Source organism: Colius striatus, chromosome 3, assembly GCF_028858725.1.
Source record: "Colius striatus isolate bColStr4 chromosome 3, bColStr4.1.hap1, whole genome shotgun sequence".
NCBI lineage: Eukaryota > Metazoa > Chordata > Aves > Coliiformes > Coliidae > Colius > Colius striatus.
The window spans coordinates 31,403,902-31,418,462 of record NC_084761.1 but is presented as its reverse complement, the minus strand read 5'-3'; the positions used below and the strand labels follow the sequence as shown (position 1 = coordinate 31,418,462).

Genomic DNA, 14,561 nt, shown 5'->3' with positions numbered 1-14,561 from the left:
ACTCTTTCCTGATACGGGTATTTATCAAATGATTCCTGGGTGTCTCTGAGGTAACTGAGAGTGGCCTTCAAGACTGCTTGTGCTGGATGCTGCATAGATGCTGAAATGAAACTGTTAGGTAGAGTACTGTAGCAGGAAGGTATAGGTATATATGTCTCTATCGTTAAGGTATAGATTTTGTGGAAATTGGGATTAGTAGTATCAAGTGAGTTTTTTGCTTTTTTAATTTGCTTGCCAGGATCTCTGGCTCCATTTTAGATCATCAGTTCTCTGCCTTTTCAAGTGGACTAGGTAACTGATGCCTGATTGAGATACACCATTTAGTATTCCATAGATTAAAATATAGGCCTTACCCAACGTATTTGGACTTAATTAATAAGTCTGTGATGCAGAGGTGCTGTTGGGTAACCCAATGGCCCATTCTGCCTCTAATATCTCTTAAAGTAATCCAGCCATTGATGCAGCTCAGTTCTGAAAAAGGTATTGGGTATAAGCATGAATGATGAAATAGGCAGCAAGTTGGACAAATACAGTATTCATTTGTGATGAGTTCTATAATATGGTTTCCTGTAAAAAAAAATCAGGCTGAAATTTCAGCCTTCTTTCCCCCACTCCACTGAACAGCATCATACTGACCTCTGATCAGCCCATTTGTTGGTCTAAGAGTGAGTATAAAATGTCAGCACTGGTTTTGCCTAAAAGGAGACTCTTAACTCGGTTTGCACTCAGGCTGCAACAGATGGAAATGTAGAGTATGAAGACCAGTGCAAGCTCTGTCATTGATTTTACTTTGGAAAACAAGCTTGTTGAAGAGGGATGGAGGGAGAGCGAGGAACAGAGGAAAGAGGAAGGAGAAAGGGAAGAGGGAGAGAGGAGGCCTCTCCAGTTTTGCCAGTCATTGTGATGGAAATGTTCTTTTAAAATATCCTTCTGACTTAGGAAGACTTGTCTTTCACATTCATTACTCAGGTGTCAAATCAGATTTTGTCTTGCTATGTCTTGTGCACTGGAGCATAGTACATATGACATTTTGTAACATGATGCAGCATAAGGCAATAAATCATACCGAGAATGAATGAAACCCCATTTTTGAGTGTGTGTGCAGGAGGGGAATGAACCAAATGGCACTGTGCTAATTTCACTGGGCTTCTAATATTGTTAAGAAAGTTATTTTCTTTCTCCCATGTCCCTGCAGAGGTACTATTTCTCAAAATAGTTCTTCAGAGTAAAATTCTGTCACCTAAGTTTTGCATATATATTGTGTATCTAGAGGATCAGTAATGTTTAGAGGAAAATATATGCTAGAGACCTCAATAAATCTCCTTGGAGAAACAAGACAGACTTTCAAGTATATTGACCACAGAAACAAACCTACTTTCAGCTAAGTGAAAAACTAATTAATCTGCTGTGCAGCTGTGGTTGCTGAAGTAGGCATATGGATGTGGTGTTTGGAGTCAGTTTGGTTTTATTCCTCAGGTACATCACTTGAGGATTTGCAAGCAACTTTTGAGAAGGAGGTTGTGATGAACAGATCCGTATTAGGTGGGAATAACTGAGATTACTCTCTGGGATGCCAGCAGCACTCCACTCACGTGCCTAACAGCGTTCACAATACCACACTCCCTAAGAAGTATCTGCTGGCTGCACGTGGGACTCTCCTTTTTCTTTGTAAGGGAAGTCTGCCATGTCAAAGGTGGACTGGAGTTTAAGAGACTTTCAGACAAAACTCTTTTATTGGATATGGAAGGAATCAGCCTTGGATGTGCTGCGACTGTTCCTAAGCACCCTATGGAATTATTGCTTCTAGAAGTAGCACGTACTTAAATATTGTGGGATCTAAGCAAACAACTCCAAGAGATGCTCCTCCTCACTTGTAGGCTCAATGGAATGTAAAGTGAAAAAAATTAAAAAAGAAAAGAAAAGAAAATCAAGGTTTTATCATTACTTTACTTCAGAATTCAGATCAGAACTATTGTGTCAATGACATTTTATCATTGCTACAAATGTAAAAGATTAGTTGCAAGGCAATGTGTAACTGGTGAAGCTGCAAACTCAAAATGAATTTAAAAAGGGAAAAAAGAGAGGTGCCATAATTCCTATCTATAAGTATCGTGCTATTTATTAATATACAGAGTATGTCTCAAAGAAAGACCAATGTGATGAACTGGAACTTTACTATTTGGGAAGTGATAAAAATTGCATAAGGCCAATTCTACATATCTAAATGTACTGAACAGTTACTCAGAAGAACACGGTATCATTGAAGACTATATATAATATTTTAGGTTTTAAGCAGTGAAATTATTTTTGCTATGAATTATTCATCTCCTATATACATCATGTAAAGGGGCAGTGACTTCTTTTATCAACAAAATACTTTTTATGGACACTAAGAACAGCATTTAATTGAATCTTATTTCCCCAATTATTGTCAGAAAAGAGTTTACACTGGTGTTTTGGAAAAATGTTCTAGGAAGATTTATCAGAGCTGTAAAAAAAGCTGTCCATGAACTAATGGAATTAGATTATCTTTGAATTCTCTCCACCAGAACTTAGAATGGCCACTAATTCCTTTCTTTGCTCTTTTGGTGTTTGCAAAGGGGTTCACTAAAGCCTGAATTGATATAATTATTGGCTTGGATTGTTAGAGATTTAGGCCAGATGGCTATGGGTTTCTAAAGTCCCAGTTGCTTGTGTTAGCTTTTCTCGTTTGCCTATAGGGTTTGGGGATCAGCAATTTGAAAGGGCTGCAAACTTGTAAAACAGTATTATTCATGGGGGCAGAATGTTCATCAGCGTGACCCAGTACTAAATACATTCATTATGGGCATTTCTATTCTGCACAATTTGCCACACGGCGCTGGTTTGTGGAAAAAAAAAAGAGACAATGGCTTATAAAATGCTTTTGAATGCTTAAAAAGAGGGAGAGTTCACGCTGAGCCTCCTCTGCTTTCTCTTTCAGCAAGAACCTTCTTAGTGACTTTGGCTGAGCTCTGCTGAGAGTAAGGAAACAGGGAAAACCAGAGATTTACTTTTTACATTTTTGAACACCATGTATGTGTGTGTGTGAATATAAGAGAGAGAAAAGAGCAGTATGAGAACGTGATGGTATGATTATGGACAACACCAACAAATAAGGTGATAAAGTTAGCAGAAAAAGAAGGAAAAGTGGGATGAGACTGTGTCCACAATGATAAACTTACAAAGCAAATGCTACACAGAGAAACTGAAAATCACATCATAGATACATTTGAAATGAGAAGAACAAGTCTGGTTCTGTGACTTGGATGCAGCCTGAAGCTCACATATGATCTGTAGCTTGTCTGGTGTACACAAAATATGCGATTGGTTCAGTCGTAAGGTTATTTTCTTTTGTGCAAATACATTGCAGTGTAAATGTGAAAACAGCTTTTGGCAATAGCAGAGGAACAAGGAATTTGTCACTTGCCACTTGTCTTGTGGCTTCTTTTTCTTTAAAACCCTTGACATGTAAAAGGTGTACTATCACAGATTGTTGTGGTGAAGCATGAAGTGTTTCTTCAACTAGGATCTTCTGAAGAACCATTGGAACAGCAAATTTAAAAAAAAAAAATGGAGACAATTGCACACATGCACACACAGGAGAAAACTCGGACAAATGCAGCTGCGCTGAGAACAGAAATGCTGCGAGACAGAGCCAGGGAAAGGAAGGGCGGGAGTGTGCAAAATGTTACTGACTTGGAAAGGATGAGGGAGAGATTTTACAGGATGAAGGAGGTCTGTCTGTGCTCTGCGCCAGGAGCGCAGATGTTGAGGAAAAACAGGTAATAGGTAAATAGCAGAAAGAAGAGGCTCTGGAGGCACGGTTAGAGACACGTCATCCGCGTCTCGTTTACTAAGCAAACGCACTAAAAAGATCCCAGTTAGTTAAACTAGGGAACCTAAAAGTATGTAAATGAGAAGCGCGGTCGCTTTTTTTTTTTTTTTTCCTCCCTGGCAGGAAGGGGAGGAATTAAAATCATACACACCAGAAAAAAAACCCCGCTTGAAAGTTCCCTGAAAATGTGTGTGGGGGAGAGTTGATTTAAAGTTGGCCTTTAGTCATTCCAGTGACTACCCCCCACCCTTGCTGGCGGCACACCGGCGGCGAGAGGGAGCTGGAGGAGTAGCCCCACTCCCCCGCCCCCTCCCTGTCTTCCCATTCTCCCCCTTCGCATTCCCGCCCCCCTCCCTCTCATCGGCTCCCGATCCCGCCTCCCGTCCCTCCCGCCGCGGCGGGCTGCGGGGCGGCCGCGCTGCCCCCGGCGGGCTGATTGGCTGGACGGGGTTGAACACATGCCGGGCAAAAAAAAGAAAGAAAGAAAGAAAAAAAAAAGCCAGAAGAAGCTTTGTCTGGGGAGTTGGAGTGAAGTTCCAGAGGATTTTAGGCTGGTGTTCATTCTGGCGGGGAGCGGGCAAGAGAGCGGAGCGGAGCGTTGCGGGAGGAGAGGCTGCGTCTCCCGGCGGCCCCTGGATGCTGCCGGCGGGAGGAGCAGAGCACCCTGCCCCGACACGGCTCAGCCCGGCAGAGCAGCGCGACGCATGAGAAAGCGCGGGTTGCCTGCGGATTGTATCTGGATGTCCTGGCACGGTGTGTATATAAAAAAAAAAGAAAAAAAAATCCGATCTGGTAAGAGATTAATCCTTGGCTGACTAGAAAAGGCGGTTTTTGGTTTTGTTTTTTTTTTTAAGTTTTAAAGGACCAGATGCACGCCGGGTTTAAGGTACCGGAGGAAATCGAAATAATTGCTTTTTAACTTGCTTGGAGAAATGAATTGCGAAAACTTACAAACGCGCCGAGTCGGCGGCAAAATGCACTTTATATTCATTTTTGCACTGATGATACTATCTTTTAATAAGACTGTGCTGGGCAAGAATTTGAAATACAGGATTTATGAGGAGCAGAGAGTTGGATCAGTAATTGCAAGACTATCGGAGGATGTGGCTGATGTTTTATTAAAAATGCCTAACCCTTCCTCGGTTCGTTTTCGAGCTATGCAGAGGGGGAATTCTCCCTTGCTTGTAGTCCGGGAGGATAACGGAGAGATCAGCATAGGAGCTAAAATTGACCGGGAGCAACTCTGCCAGAAAAACTTAAACTGCTCCATAGAGTTTGATGTGATCACTCTGCCCACTGAACATCTCCAGCTTTTCCATGTTGAAGTTGAAGTGCTGGACATTAATGACAACTCTCCCCAGTTTTCCAGAGCTCTTATTCCTATTGAAATATCAGAGAGTGCGGCTGTGGGAACCCGGATCCCTTTGGACAGTGCTTTTGATCCAGATGTAGGGGACAACTCACTTCACACTTACTCCCTTTCTGCAAATGATTTTTTTAGTATTGAGGTGAGAACGAGGACTGATGGTGCTAAGTATGCCGAGCTGATTGTGGTTAGAGAGTTGGACCGGGAGTTGAAGTCAAGTTATGAACTCCAACTCACCGCTTCAGATAAAGGGGTGCCTCAGAGATCTGGATCATCCCTTCTGAAAATAAGCATTTCTGATTCCAATGACAACAGCCCTGTTTTTGAGCAACAGTCATATATTATCCAGCTCTTGGAAAACTCACCGATTGGGACTTTGCTTATAGACCTCAATGCTACTGATCCAGACGAGGGTGCTAACGGTAAAGTCGTGTACACTTTCAGTAGTCATGTGTCTGCCAAAATTATAGAGACTTTTAAGATAGATTCCGAAAAGGGACATCTGACCCTCCTGAAGCAAGTGGACTATGAAGTAACCAAATCCTATGAAATTGATGCTCAGGCTCAAGATTTGGGGCCAAATTCTATCCCAGCTCACTGCAAAATTATAATTAAAGTTGTGGATGTGAATGACAACAGACCTGAGATTAACTTAAACCTGATGTCCACAGAGAAAGAAGAAATAGCTTACATTTCTGAAGGGTCACCCCTGGACACTTTTGTTGCCCTGGTCAGAGTGCAAGACAAGGACTCAGGTGTGAATGGAGAGATAGTTTGCAAGCTGCATGGACATGGCCACTTTAAACTTCAAAAGACTTATGAAAATAACTATTTAATCTTGACTAATGCCACTCTAGATAGGGAAAAGAGATCTGAATACAGTTTGACTGTAATAGCGGAGGACAAGGGAATGCCAAGTCTCTCCACGGTGAAACACTTTACTGTCCAAATCAGTGATGAAAATGACAACCCGCCCCGCTTCCAGACAAACAGATACGAAGTTGTTATCTTGGAAAATAACTCTCCAGGAGCGTACATCACATCAGTTACAGCCACAGACCCAGATCTAGGTGACAATGGGCAGGTGACCTACACTATTTTGGAGAGCTACATTTTGGGAAGTTCTATAACCACCTATGTGACCATTGATCCCTCCAATGGGGCAATCTATGCCCTGCGAACCTTTGATCATGAAGAAGTAAATCAAATTGCCTTTATGGTTCAAGCTAGAGACGGAGGGAGCCAGCAGCTTGTCAGTAATACCACTGTTGTACTAACCATCATTGATGAAAATGACAACGCTCCCGTCATTGTGGGGCCAGCGCTACGCAATAGCACAGCAGAAATCTCAATCCCTAAAGATGCTGGAATTGGCTTTCTTGTCACCAGGATAAGGGCTACAGATAGAGACTCTGGTATGAACTCTGAACTCAGCTGCTCCATAGCAGCTGACAAGGAAAACAGCATCTTTGTGATGGATCCCAAAACTTGTGACATCTCTATTAATGTGAGTGTTGAATCGGTTCCAGCAAAACAGTGGGAGTTTTTTGTGATAGTCCAGGATAAAGGCAGTCCTCAACTTAGTACTAAAGCACTCCTGAAGTGTACCGTTTTTGAGTACATTTATTCATTTTCAAGCACAGAAGCAACTTTGGTAAGCCAGCCTTCCCTAGATGTCTCCATGATAACCATTATATCCCTAGGATCAATATGTGCTGTGTTGTTGGTCATTATGGTTATCTTTGCTACAAGATGTAATCGAGAGAAAAAGGACACCAGGTCCTACAACTGTCGCGTGGCAGAATCGACCTACCAACACCATCCAAAACGACCCTCAAGACAAATCCACAAAGGTGACATAACTTTAGTGCCAACGGTTAATGGCACTTTGCCCATAAGATCTCACCACAGAGCTTCTCCGTCATCATCTCCGACCCTGGAAAGGGGACAGATGAGCAGCCGGCAGAGCCACCACAGCCACCAATCTCTGAACAGCCTGGTGACAATCTCCTCTAACCACGTACCCGAGAATTTCTCACTGGAACTCACCCATGCGACTCCAGCTGTTGAGGTAAGGTCCACACCTCATTTGCACTCATGTGTTCTCCTGGGAGCATGGAGGTACTCTGCATACAACCTGAGAGAGCAAGAGGCCTAATGAGAACATGTACAGCTTTCTCTTTAGATGTCACAGTTTTGCAGTTTTACTCCAATATCAACTGAAACTATTACCATGGGAAACAGGATTAAATCTATTTTTAGTATCATTATTTCTTAGTTCTTCCCTGCAAGGTCAAAACAATGGAGTGTAACACAGCACTCTGCTCTGGTCTTCCTTCCTTCCTTCCTTCCTTCCTTCCTTCCTTCCTTCCTTCCTTCCTTCCTTCCTTCCTTCTTCTCCTTCTTTCTCTTCTATCTCTCTTTTTCTCTTTCTTGCCTTCCTTTTCCCTCTGTATAGCTTTGTATAAGAAAAAGTGCCAGAGTATTTATATTTCATTAGTGGGGATGGACAACTAAAAAGTGAAACACTAAAAAAGTACTTTAAGTACAGCTGTTGCAGTAGATGATCATGTTATCTCAAACTTTGAGACTACCCATATCAGTTTTTACTGCAAATGCCATGTCATGACTGAACTGAGAGCTGGGTCCTAGTAACTCTCTTCATATATAGTGAAGACACTTGATTTTGAATTAGGATCCTGGAATGGTAAAGGGTTGATTCTAACTTATTAAAACAAAACTACACCACTTTTTAATTTTTTATTTTACTTGTCAGTGAAGTAATTATTATGACTTCAGAGGCCGATGAATGGCAGTGCATGACCTCATTGTCCAAGGTCCTCAGTGTTTCCTGTGGCAGATAGTACAGTACAAAATAATCTGTTATACTGCATTAAATATATGCAGGAATTTGAGCTGATTAAACTTTGAACGTAAAAAAGCCTTCACACCAAACAAACAAACCTGAGAAGTGAATGAGTGGTTTTACAACTAGGCATTTGAGCTTTCATTTCAAAGAATCAATCTTTTCCCCTTCTCTTTAGCAGGTTTCTCAGCTTCTCTCAATGCTTCACCAGGGCCAGTATCAACCAAGGCCAAGTTTTCGAGGAAACAAGTATTCTAGAAGCTACAGGTAAGGATCTGGACTGTTCTGCTATGTATGTATGACATGTATCTGAAAATATATAAGGGTATTCTTCATCAAAAAGTGGAACATAACATATGTTGGATTATTTAATTCAACCATCACCACAATTCTCTTCACAGATATGCCCTACAAGATATGGATAAATTCAGTTTGAAAGACAGTGGCCGGGGTGATAGTGAAGCTGGAGACAGTGATTATGACCTGGGGAGAGAATCTCCAATTGACAGACTTCTTGGGGAAGGATTCAGTGACCTTTTCCTTACAGATGGAAGAATTCCTGCAGGTAAGAGCACAATGGAAGCGGAACAGTTTATTTACAGTGCTGCCTTGTTGTCACTTTGATAAAGCTACTTCTGAGAAAGGAAAAATTCTTTAGCTTTTGAGTCCTGTGTTTCCTTCCTTTTTACTCTGCTTCATGATAAATATTGATCTGAAGCCTTTACATGTCTAGTGAAATGAAACCTCAGACATAACTGCAAATCTGCCCAGAGCAATGCCTACTTTTTTCTGTTATTCACAACATCATGAGCTGGCTTCAGATTACCCCCCAAAAGCACAATCTACTCCATATCCTTAGACTTTTAATGACTGGGTGAATGTTTCTGCAGAGACAGGCAGTTGTGGTTTGGTAAAAATACACTGAACTATAATTTGGGAGAGACATTTTCCACAGTGGGATTGACCCATGCAATACAAACTTCTGCTGTTCAGAAATGGATTGTGAAAATGGTCTAGAGATATGGATAGAGAAGAAAGAAAAATACTTTTTTTCCCCATGGGAAAATGTACTTGAGTGGCAAGGGAAGGATCTAAACACGTCCCAGATTTTAAAACTTTCAACCCTAATTTCTAGAAGAAAGAGCATAAGATGTACAATTCAGAGGCAGAGGACAGAAGAGAAAAAAGCTAGGAAAGAATGAGTGAAAGTAAGATTAACACATATGTGTGTGTTCATGTGTATGAAGTACCACCTCTAAATTTATTTCTAGTTACAAGGTGAATAAAAAAGGCCTTGGGAAATTGTGCTAAGTACAGATATGAGAATTTTGTAATAATTAATTATACAGCCACTGCTTGTATCCTAGATCCTGTACTTACTTGAGATCATATTTAGTTTTCTCTTGTATAACCAGCAACTGGATAATCAGTATGGTTCCCTGAAACAGGACTTTATACACAGGGCCATGTTGCTTTGTGAGGTGGTGCAGCATATATTCCCTCTTAAAGTGACTCACGCAGGGGCTGGAGGAGACGAACTGCAGTGCTGCACCCCCTCCTCTCTGCTGCCATGGAAAGCACTAGTGCGGAAGTTGTATTTGATCTGAGTGTGTTTTACCCTGAGAATTAGGCAGTTAGACTAGGCAAGAGTAAACCCCAAAAGTTTCATTTGTACTTCTTACACATTTTCACTTTTAAATCTTCTTTGTATATTTTGCTCCAGACTAGGTCTTGTATCACCTACCCAGGCATTCACTTACCTCCTCAAGCTAGTATTATGGACTCCCATGTTTCAGAAGTGGAGACCTTGAAAAGTTACAGTTTTTTCAGTATCTTTAACCTAAATCTGTAGTCTAACATATTTCTATCCTCAACTCCCTTAGCTCCTACTACTTACTCCTCTGCCAGCTAGCATGAAGCATGTCTTATTCTCTCCAGTAGTTAGCAAGGAGTCAGGGAGGGATCTACTAGGTGGGATCTCAGTTGCCAGGGGAACTTAAAGTGCAATTGTGTTTTCACTGGCATCCAGCCCTGCTACTGCCAAGGACTGAGCTATCTCCTCTCCTTGGGGCAGCTGGGGGCTGCCAGCAGGTGAGAGCGGTTGCCCTCTTGGCTAGCTGAAGTGCTTGTGACTTATTTTCAGCGCTTGCTATTCTTTCTCTAAACAGGAAGACAAAGGGTTGGATTTCCAAAAGTGCATGTCCTATTGCATTCAAAATAAGCAAAGCTCCTGCTGAGTGCAGACAGAACTGGGTTGGGCTACCAAGATGGATATTTAACCTCACCCAGATGTCCACTTGCCACTATGTGTGGTCTTTATCCATCAGATAAATATGCTGAACCTGTACATATAAGACCTGAACTGATCTGCAATTCAAACAAATAAAAACGAAAAGAAAACTTTTTGGAGGTTTTTCCTTTTTGAAATGTTTCTGCATTGTCAGACAGGACACAGGCAAAAAACTGTAAGAAAGTCCTTTCAGTTTGTCCTTTTAAGATGGAACTGGAAAGGAATGGAGGCCAGTCTCTTGAAACTTCAAAAATTACCTGATCAGACATGTGACACCATTAAGTTTCCTCAGATTATCTTTTGTTCTTATATTCAAGAATGTCAGAATTTATTGTACTAAAACCAATCCTGACAACATCAGTAACAAAACTCACAATAAGACAACTCTCACTACTAATGAAATGCTAGAAAGTCTCTCATTAATTTACAGGGGTCTTCATAATTAGAACAGTAATCCTCACCTGCTGGAATGAGCTGAGATCTAGTCCAGGCACCACGGATCAATTACATAATCTTTTCTCCTTTCTAAGTATTTTCTTAAAAACAGCACACGTATGCTTTTCATACATGGGAAGAAAGCACTTGAAGGCATTTCAGTCAGTCATATCAAAACTTCAGCCACTGCTGTTTTCTAGGTTGTTTTGTTTGCAGCCCACTGGATCAGCAGGCCATTCGCAATAGCTTGTGCAAGAGCCAGCCTGCAGCCTGAACCTGCATACATGAAAAAATCCATATTGTCACACGTAAGACAGAGAAAGTTTATACTCAGAGAAACAGAAAGGACATTAGAAAAGCAAACAATATGATAGGCTGTGTAAAGTGGCAAGATAAATAACTGACAATATGAGAGTAGAACTTTGTCAATCACTGGTATATCCTAACCTCGAATGCTCTATTCAGTTCTGCTTACACCATTGCAAAAAGATTTTTTTGATAAACTGAGTGGATCCAGATATACATGGGAAACGTGATGAGAAAGCGGAAAAAAAACTTACAGGGCATGACTGCAAACGTTTCTTATGTGTTCAATATGTAAAGAGAAAGAAAAAAGAAACTCTATTCTGATATAACCATTAATTGTTAGGGGTTATGACAATAGTTTCTTATGGTCAAAATATGTGTAATGGAAAGAGTCTGACATTTCTGAAAAAGTCTGTGTCTCAGGTTTGTGATCCCTGCAGCACCTGGGTCTTTCCCAGATCTCCCAGGCACCTGGGCAGCTCTAAGCCTGAGTTGAGGCCTCATATCCTGCAGAGTTGGTTTGCTATAGAGAGGAAGATTTCGTCTCTCTCCTGGTATACCTGTCTTTGCAGATCTGTCACAGAATTGTTTAGGTTGAAAAGCCTGTCTTTGCTTCTACGGACCCTTCCCAGGCTTCTTCATTGAGACAGATGTTTGCAGGGGGACTCTTGCTGTGCTCTGCTGTGGGCCAGTTCAGACCAGAGTAGCTCCCAGGGATGCAGTCACATGCCCCATAATATTTCTCCTTCCTGAGAAACACCACTAAAACCAAGCAGTTGAAAGAGTGGCTCTGTTGTCTTCTGCTGTTCAGCCCTCCTGGCTGGCCTGGATGCCCACCTTGTGGGTTAGAGCTTCACCTGTGGCAACTCCTTAGCTAGCATGGTCCTGTAACCTGAGCTACATAGCTGCAGATGCACCTCAGAGTCACATGAAGTGTGAACTAAGCATTAGATATTCTGATACTGGATTAAAATTTAACTGATTCAGTTAAAAGGGTAATAGAGCAGTGGATCACCTAATATTGAACATTGAAAGGAGATAGAGATTCCTCTGAACGTTTTTGTTCTTTATTTTCTCTGTTCATTCATTCCCACTTTATTACTCTGATATTCTTCTCTAATTGCATGTAGAAGACTAAAACTTAAGTAAGTGCTTGGAGATAGAAACAACTATTTATTTATTTTTTATGAAAAAACACTGTACAGATGGAATGAATGGCTTTAAGTCAGAAGTGCTTGCTTTCCACATGGAATTTACTTGTTTATCTTCAGTCAAAGTTAAGAGATTGCATTAACGGCTTACATGTTCTGCATTTATCATTCTCATTTTTACAGACCATGCAGAAATGCCAGTATGTTTAGATCCAGACTGTTTGTATTTACCACTTTCCTACACACAGAATGTGAACTCAAATACCAGATTTCAACATCTTTGAAGTTCAGTCTCTGTGATTGTGATATCTGCAACAGGTGTGGGATGTTCACTCTCCTCTCCTCTCCTCTCCTCTCTCTTGCAGCGATGCGGCTGTGCACGGAGGAGTGTAGGGTCCTAGGGCACTCTGACCAGTGCTGGATGCCGCCATTGCCCTCTCCCTCATCTGACTACAGAAGCAACATGTTCATCCCTGGAGAGGAGTTCCAATCGCCCCAGCAACAGCTTCAGCAGCAGCAGCAGCCACAAGGCCTCGAGGAGGATCCACAGCCTACTGATGCCAGTGAGAAGAAGAGCAGCTTTTCAACATTTGGTAAAGACTGCCAGAGCGAGGAGGATTCAGGAGACACCTGTACCTCCTCTCTCCTCTCTGAAATGAGCAGCGTCTTCCAGCGCCTGCTGCCTCCCTCGCTAGATGCCTACACTGAGTGCAATGAGATGGATCGCTCCAGCTCGTTGGAGCGCAGGAAGGGACATTTGCCAGCCAAGACTGTAAATTATCCACAGGGGGTGGCAGCTTGGGCAGCCAGCACACATTTCCAAAATCCTGCCAACAATGGGCCCACTCTCGGAACGCACTCGAGCGCTCAGCCTTCCTCTAAATGGCTGCCAGCCATGGAGGAGATCCCAGAGAATTATGAAGAGGATGATTTTGACAATGTGCTCAATCACCTCAGTGATGGTAAACATGAACTCATGGATGCCAGTGAGCTGGTGGCAGAAATTAATAAGCTGCTGCAAGATGTCCGACAGAACTAATAGTTTCAAAAGCCTGTTTTTCCATATTTATGGAAAACTGGAAGGGGAAAAAAATGAAGAACAAAAAACAGACTAACTGGCATTGCCAACTAATTGCATTTATCATAAATGTGTCTGTGTATGTTGAATTATTAAAATACTGTATTTTCATATGTACACAATGCAAGTGTGATTATCTTTATCTGTATTTTAAAAATACATTTGTACCTTATATTTATGTGTAATTTAACAAATAAATTTTATTTTTGTACACCCACAGCAAGCATGTTTTCCTAAATGTATATAAATGATACCACCCTTGTCAAACTTCCAATGTTCTTGCCACACAGGCATGTTAAAAAAAAGAGGGATATTGCTTTCCCTTACTATTTCTTTTAAGTCTTAAATGTTACATATACAAATTCAAACCACTGAAAAGTCATGCAAACATTAATTTCAATAAATGATCCAACAATTTGTTGCAATGTTTCGTTCTTATAATAAAGAGTTGCCAACTCCCATTAAACCTAAAATGACCTTTTTATTTTGATACTTTTGTTCTATAGAGTCATTTTCCCATTTTATTACTGGATTATTGCAGGCCCAGCCTTTCCTCTCCTTTACAAGTAAATGGTTTCCCAAGTGATCAAATCATGGAATTCAGTGATGAGACTTTCAATGTTATCGCTGCAAAAAAAGGTAAATTTGTTCTGCCATTGTTATTCTGCAGAGCCAGTTGAAGTGAGGAGTATATACTTGGAAAACAGCAATAAAATCAATTTTTCTGACCTCAACTCGAATTCTGAAGTTATATAAATAAAAAATTGCAATTGACTGCTTTATCCTTGTAAATGACACCACAATAAAAGGAATATTGTATCTCCTGGGAAAGCAGCTATTTTTAGCTACATTTTGCCTCTGTTGTAAGTGTGCCTGTGTTGTATTTGCAGAGTAGCACAGAAATAATTGAACTTCCTGGAAAAAAAAGCTATCCCATGGGCACGTTGGCTCTTGCAGAATCCCATCCTTCCATAGTGGGCTTTCTTCCTGTACTGAAGCTAACTCAGTGAAAGCATTTGTGTATACTGTGGTGCCATCACTATTGGAGATATGACGTAAATAATATTTCTCAGATAAACATGAACATAGTCCTTTAGTTCTTTTTTTTTTTTCCAAAACCATTTTTGGTTAGCCTGTCATAGTGCAATTTTTGTAATAGTAAACATACTGATTTTACAGTTGAGAAAAATAGATGGATTCTGGACTCTTGATG

The 14,561-nt window shown here is 41.1% G+C and overlaps 1 protein-coding gene across 3 annotated transcripts; it reads left to right on the top strand.

Annotated features, from left to right (window-relative positions):
- Nucleotides 1-4,401: 4,401 nt before the first annotated feature.
- On the top strand, nt 4,402-14,069 carry PCDH18 (protocadherin 18). 3 transcript variants are annotated; one of them, XM_061993694.1, is made up of 5 exons: nt 4,402-4,609; nt 4,711-7,293; nt 8,267-8,355; nt 8,490-8,653; nt 12,636-14,069. In XM_061993694.1, the coding sequence occupies exons 2-5, from the start codon at nt 4,789-4,791 to the stop codon at nt 13,307-13,309; spliced, it is 3,432 nt and encodes a 1,143-aa protein (XP_061849678.1). In that variant the 5' UTR covers nt 4,402-4,609; nt 4,711-4,788; the 3' UTR covers nt 13,310-14,069. The 3 variants fall into 3 exon arrangements, with proteins under 3 accessions (XP_061849678.1, XP_010199100.1, XP_010199098.1); XM_010200798.2 differs by having other exon boundaries at nt 4,402-7,293; nt 8,270-8,355; XM_010200796.2 differs by having other exon boundaries at nt 4,402-7,293.
- Nucleotides 14,070-14,561: the final 492 nt, after the last annotated feature.

What these genes read in the sequence shown, in the direction of transcription:
- PCDH18 (XM_061993694.1), top strand. Translation starts at nt 4,789, where the DNA reads ATGAATTGCGAAAACTTACAAACGCGCCGAGTCGGCGGCAAAATGCAC. An exon ending in AAGTATTCTAGAAGCTACAG is followed by an intron (nt 8,356 to 8,489) that starts GTAAGGATCTGG and finishes TTCTCTTCACAG; the next exon opens with ATATGCCCTACAAGATATGG. An exon ending in AGATGGAAGAATTCCTGCAG is followed by an intron (nt 8,654 to 12,635) that starts GTAAGAGCACAA and finishes TCTCTCTTGCAG; the next exon opens with CGATGCGGCTGTGCACGGAG.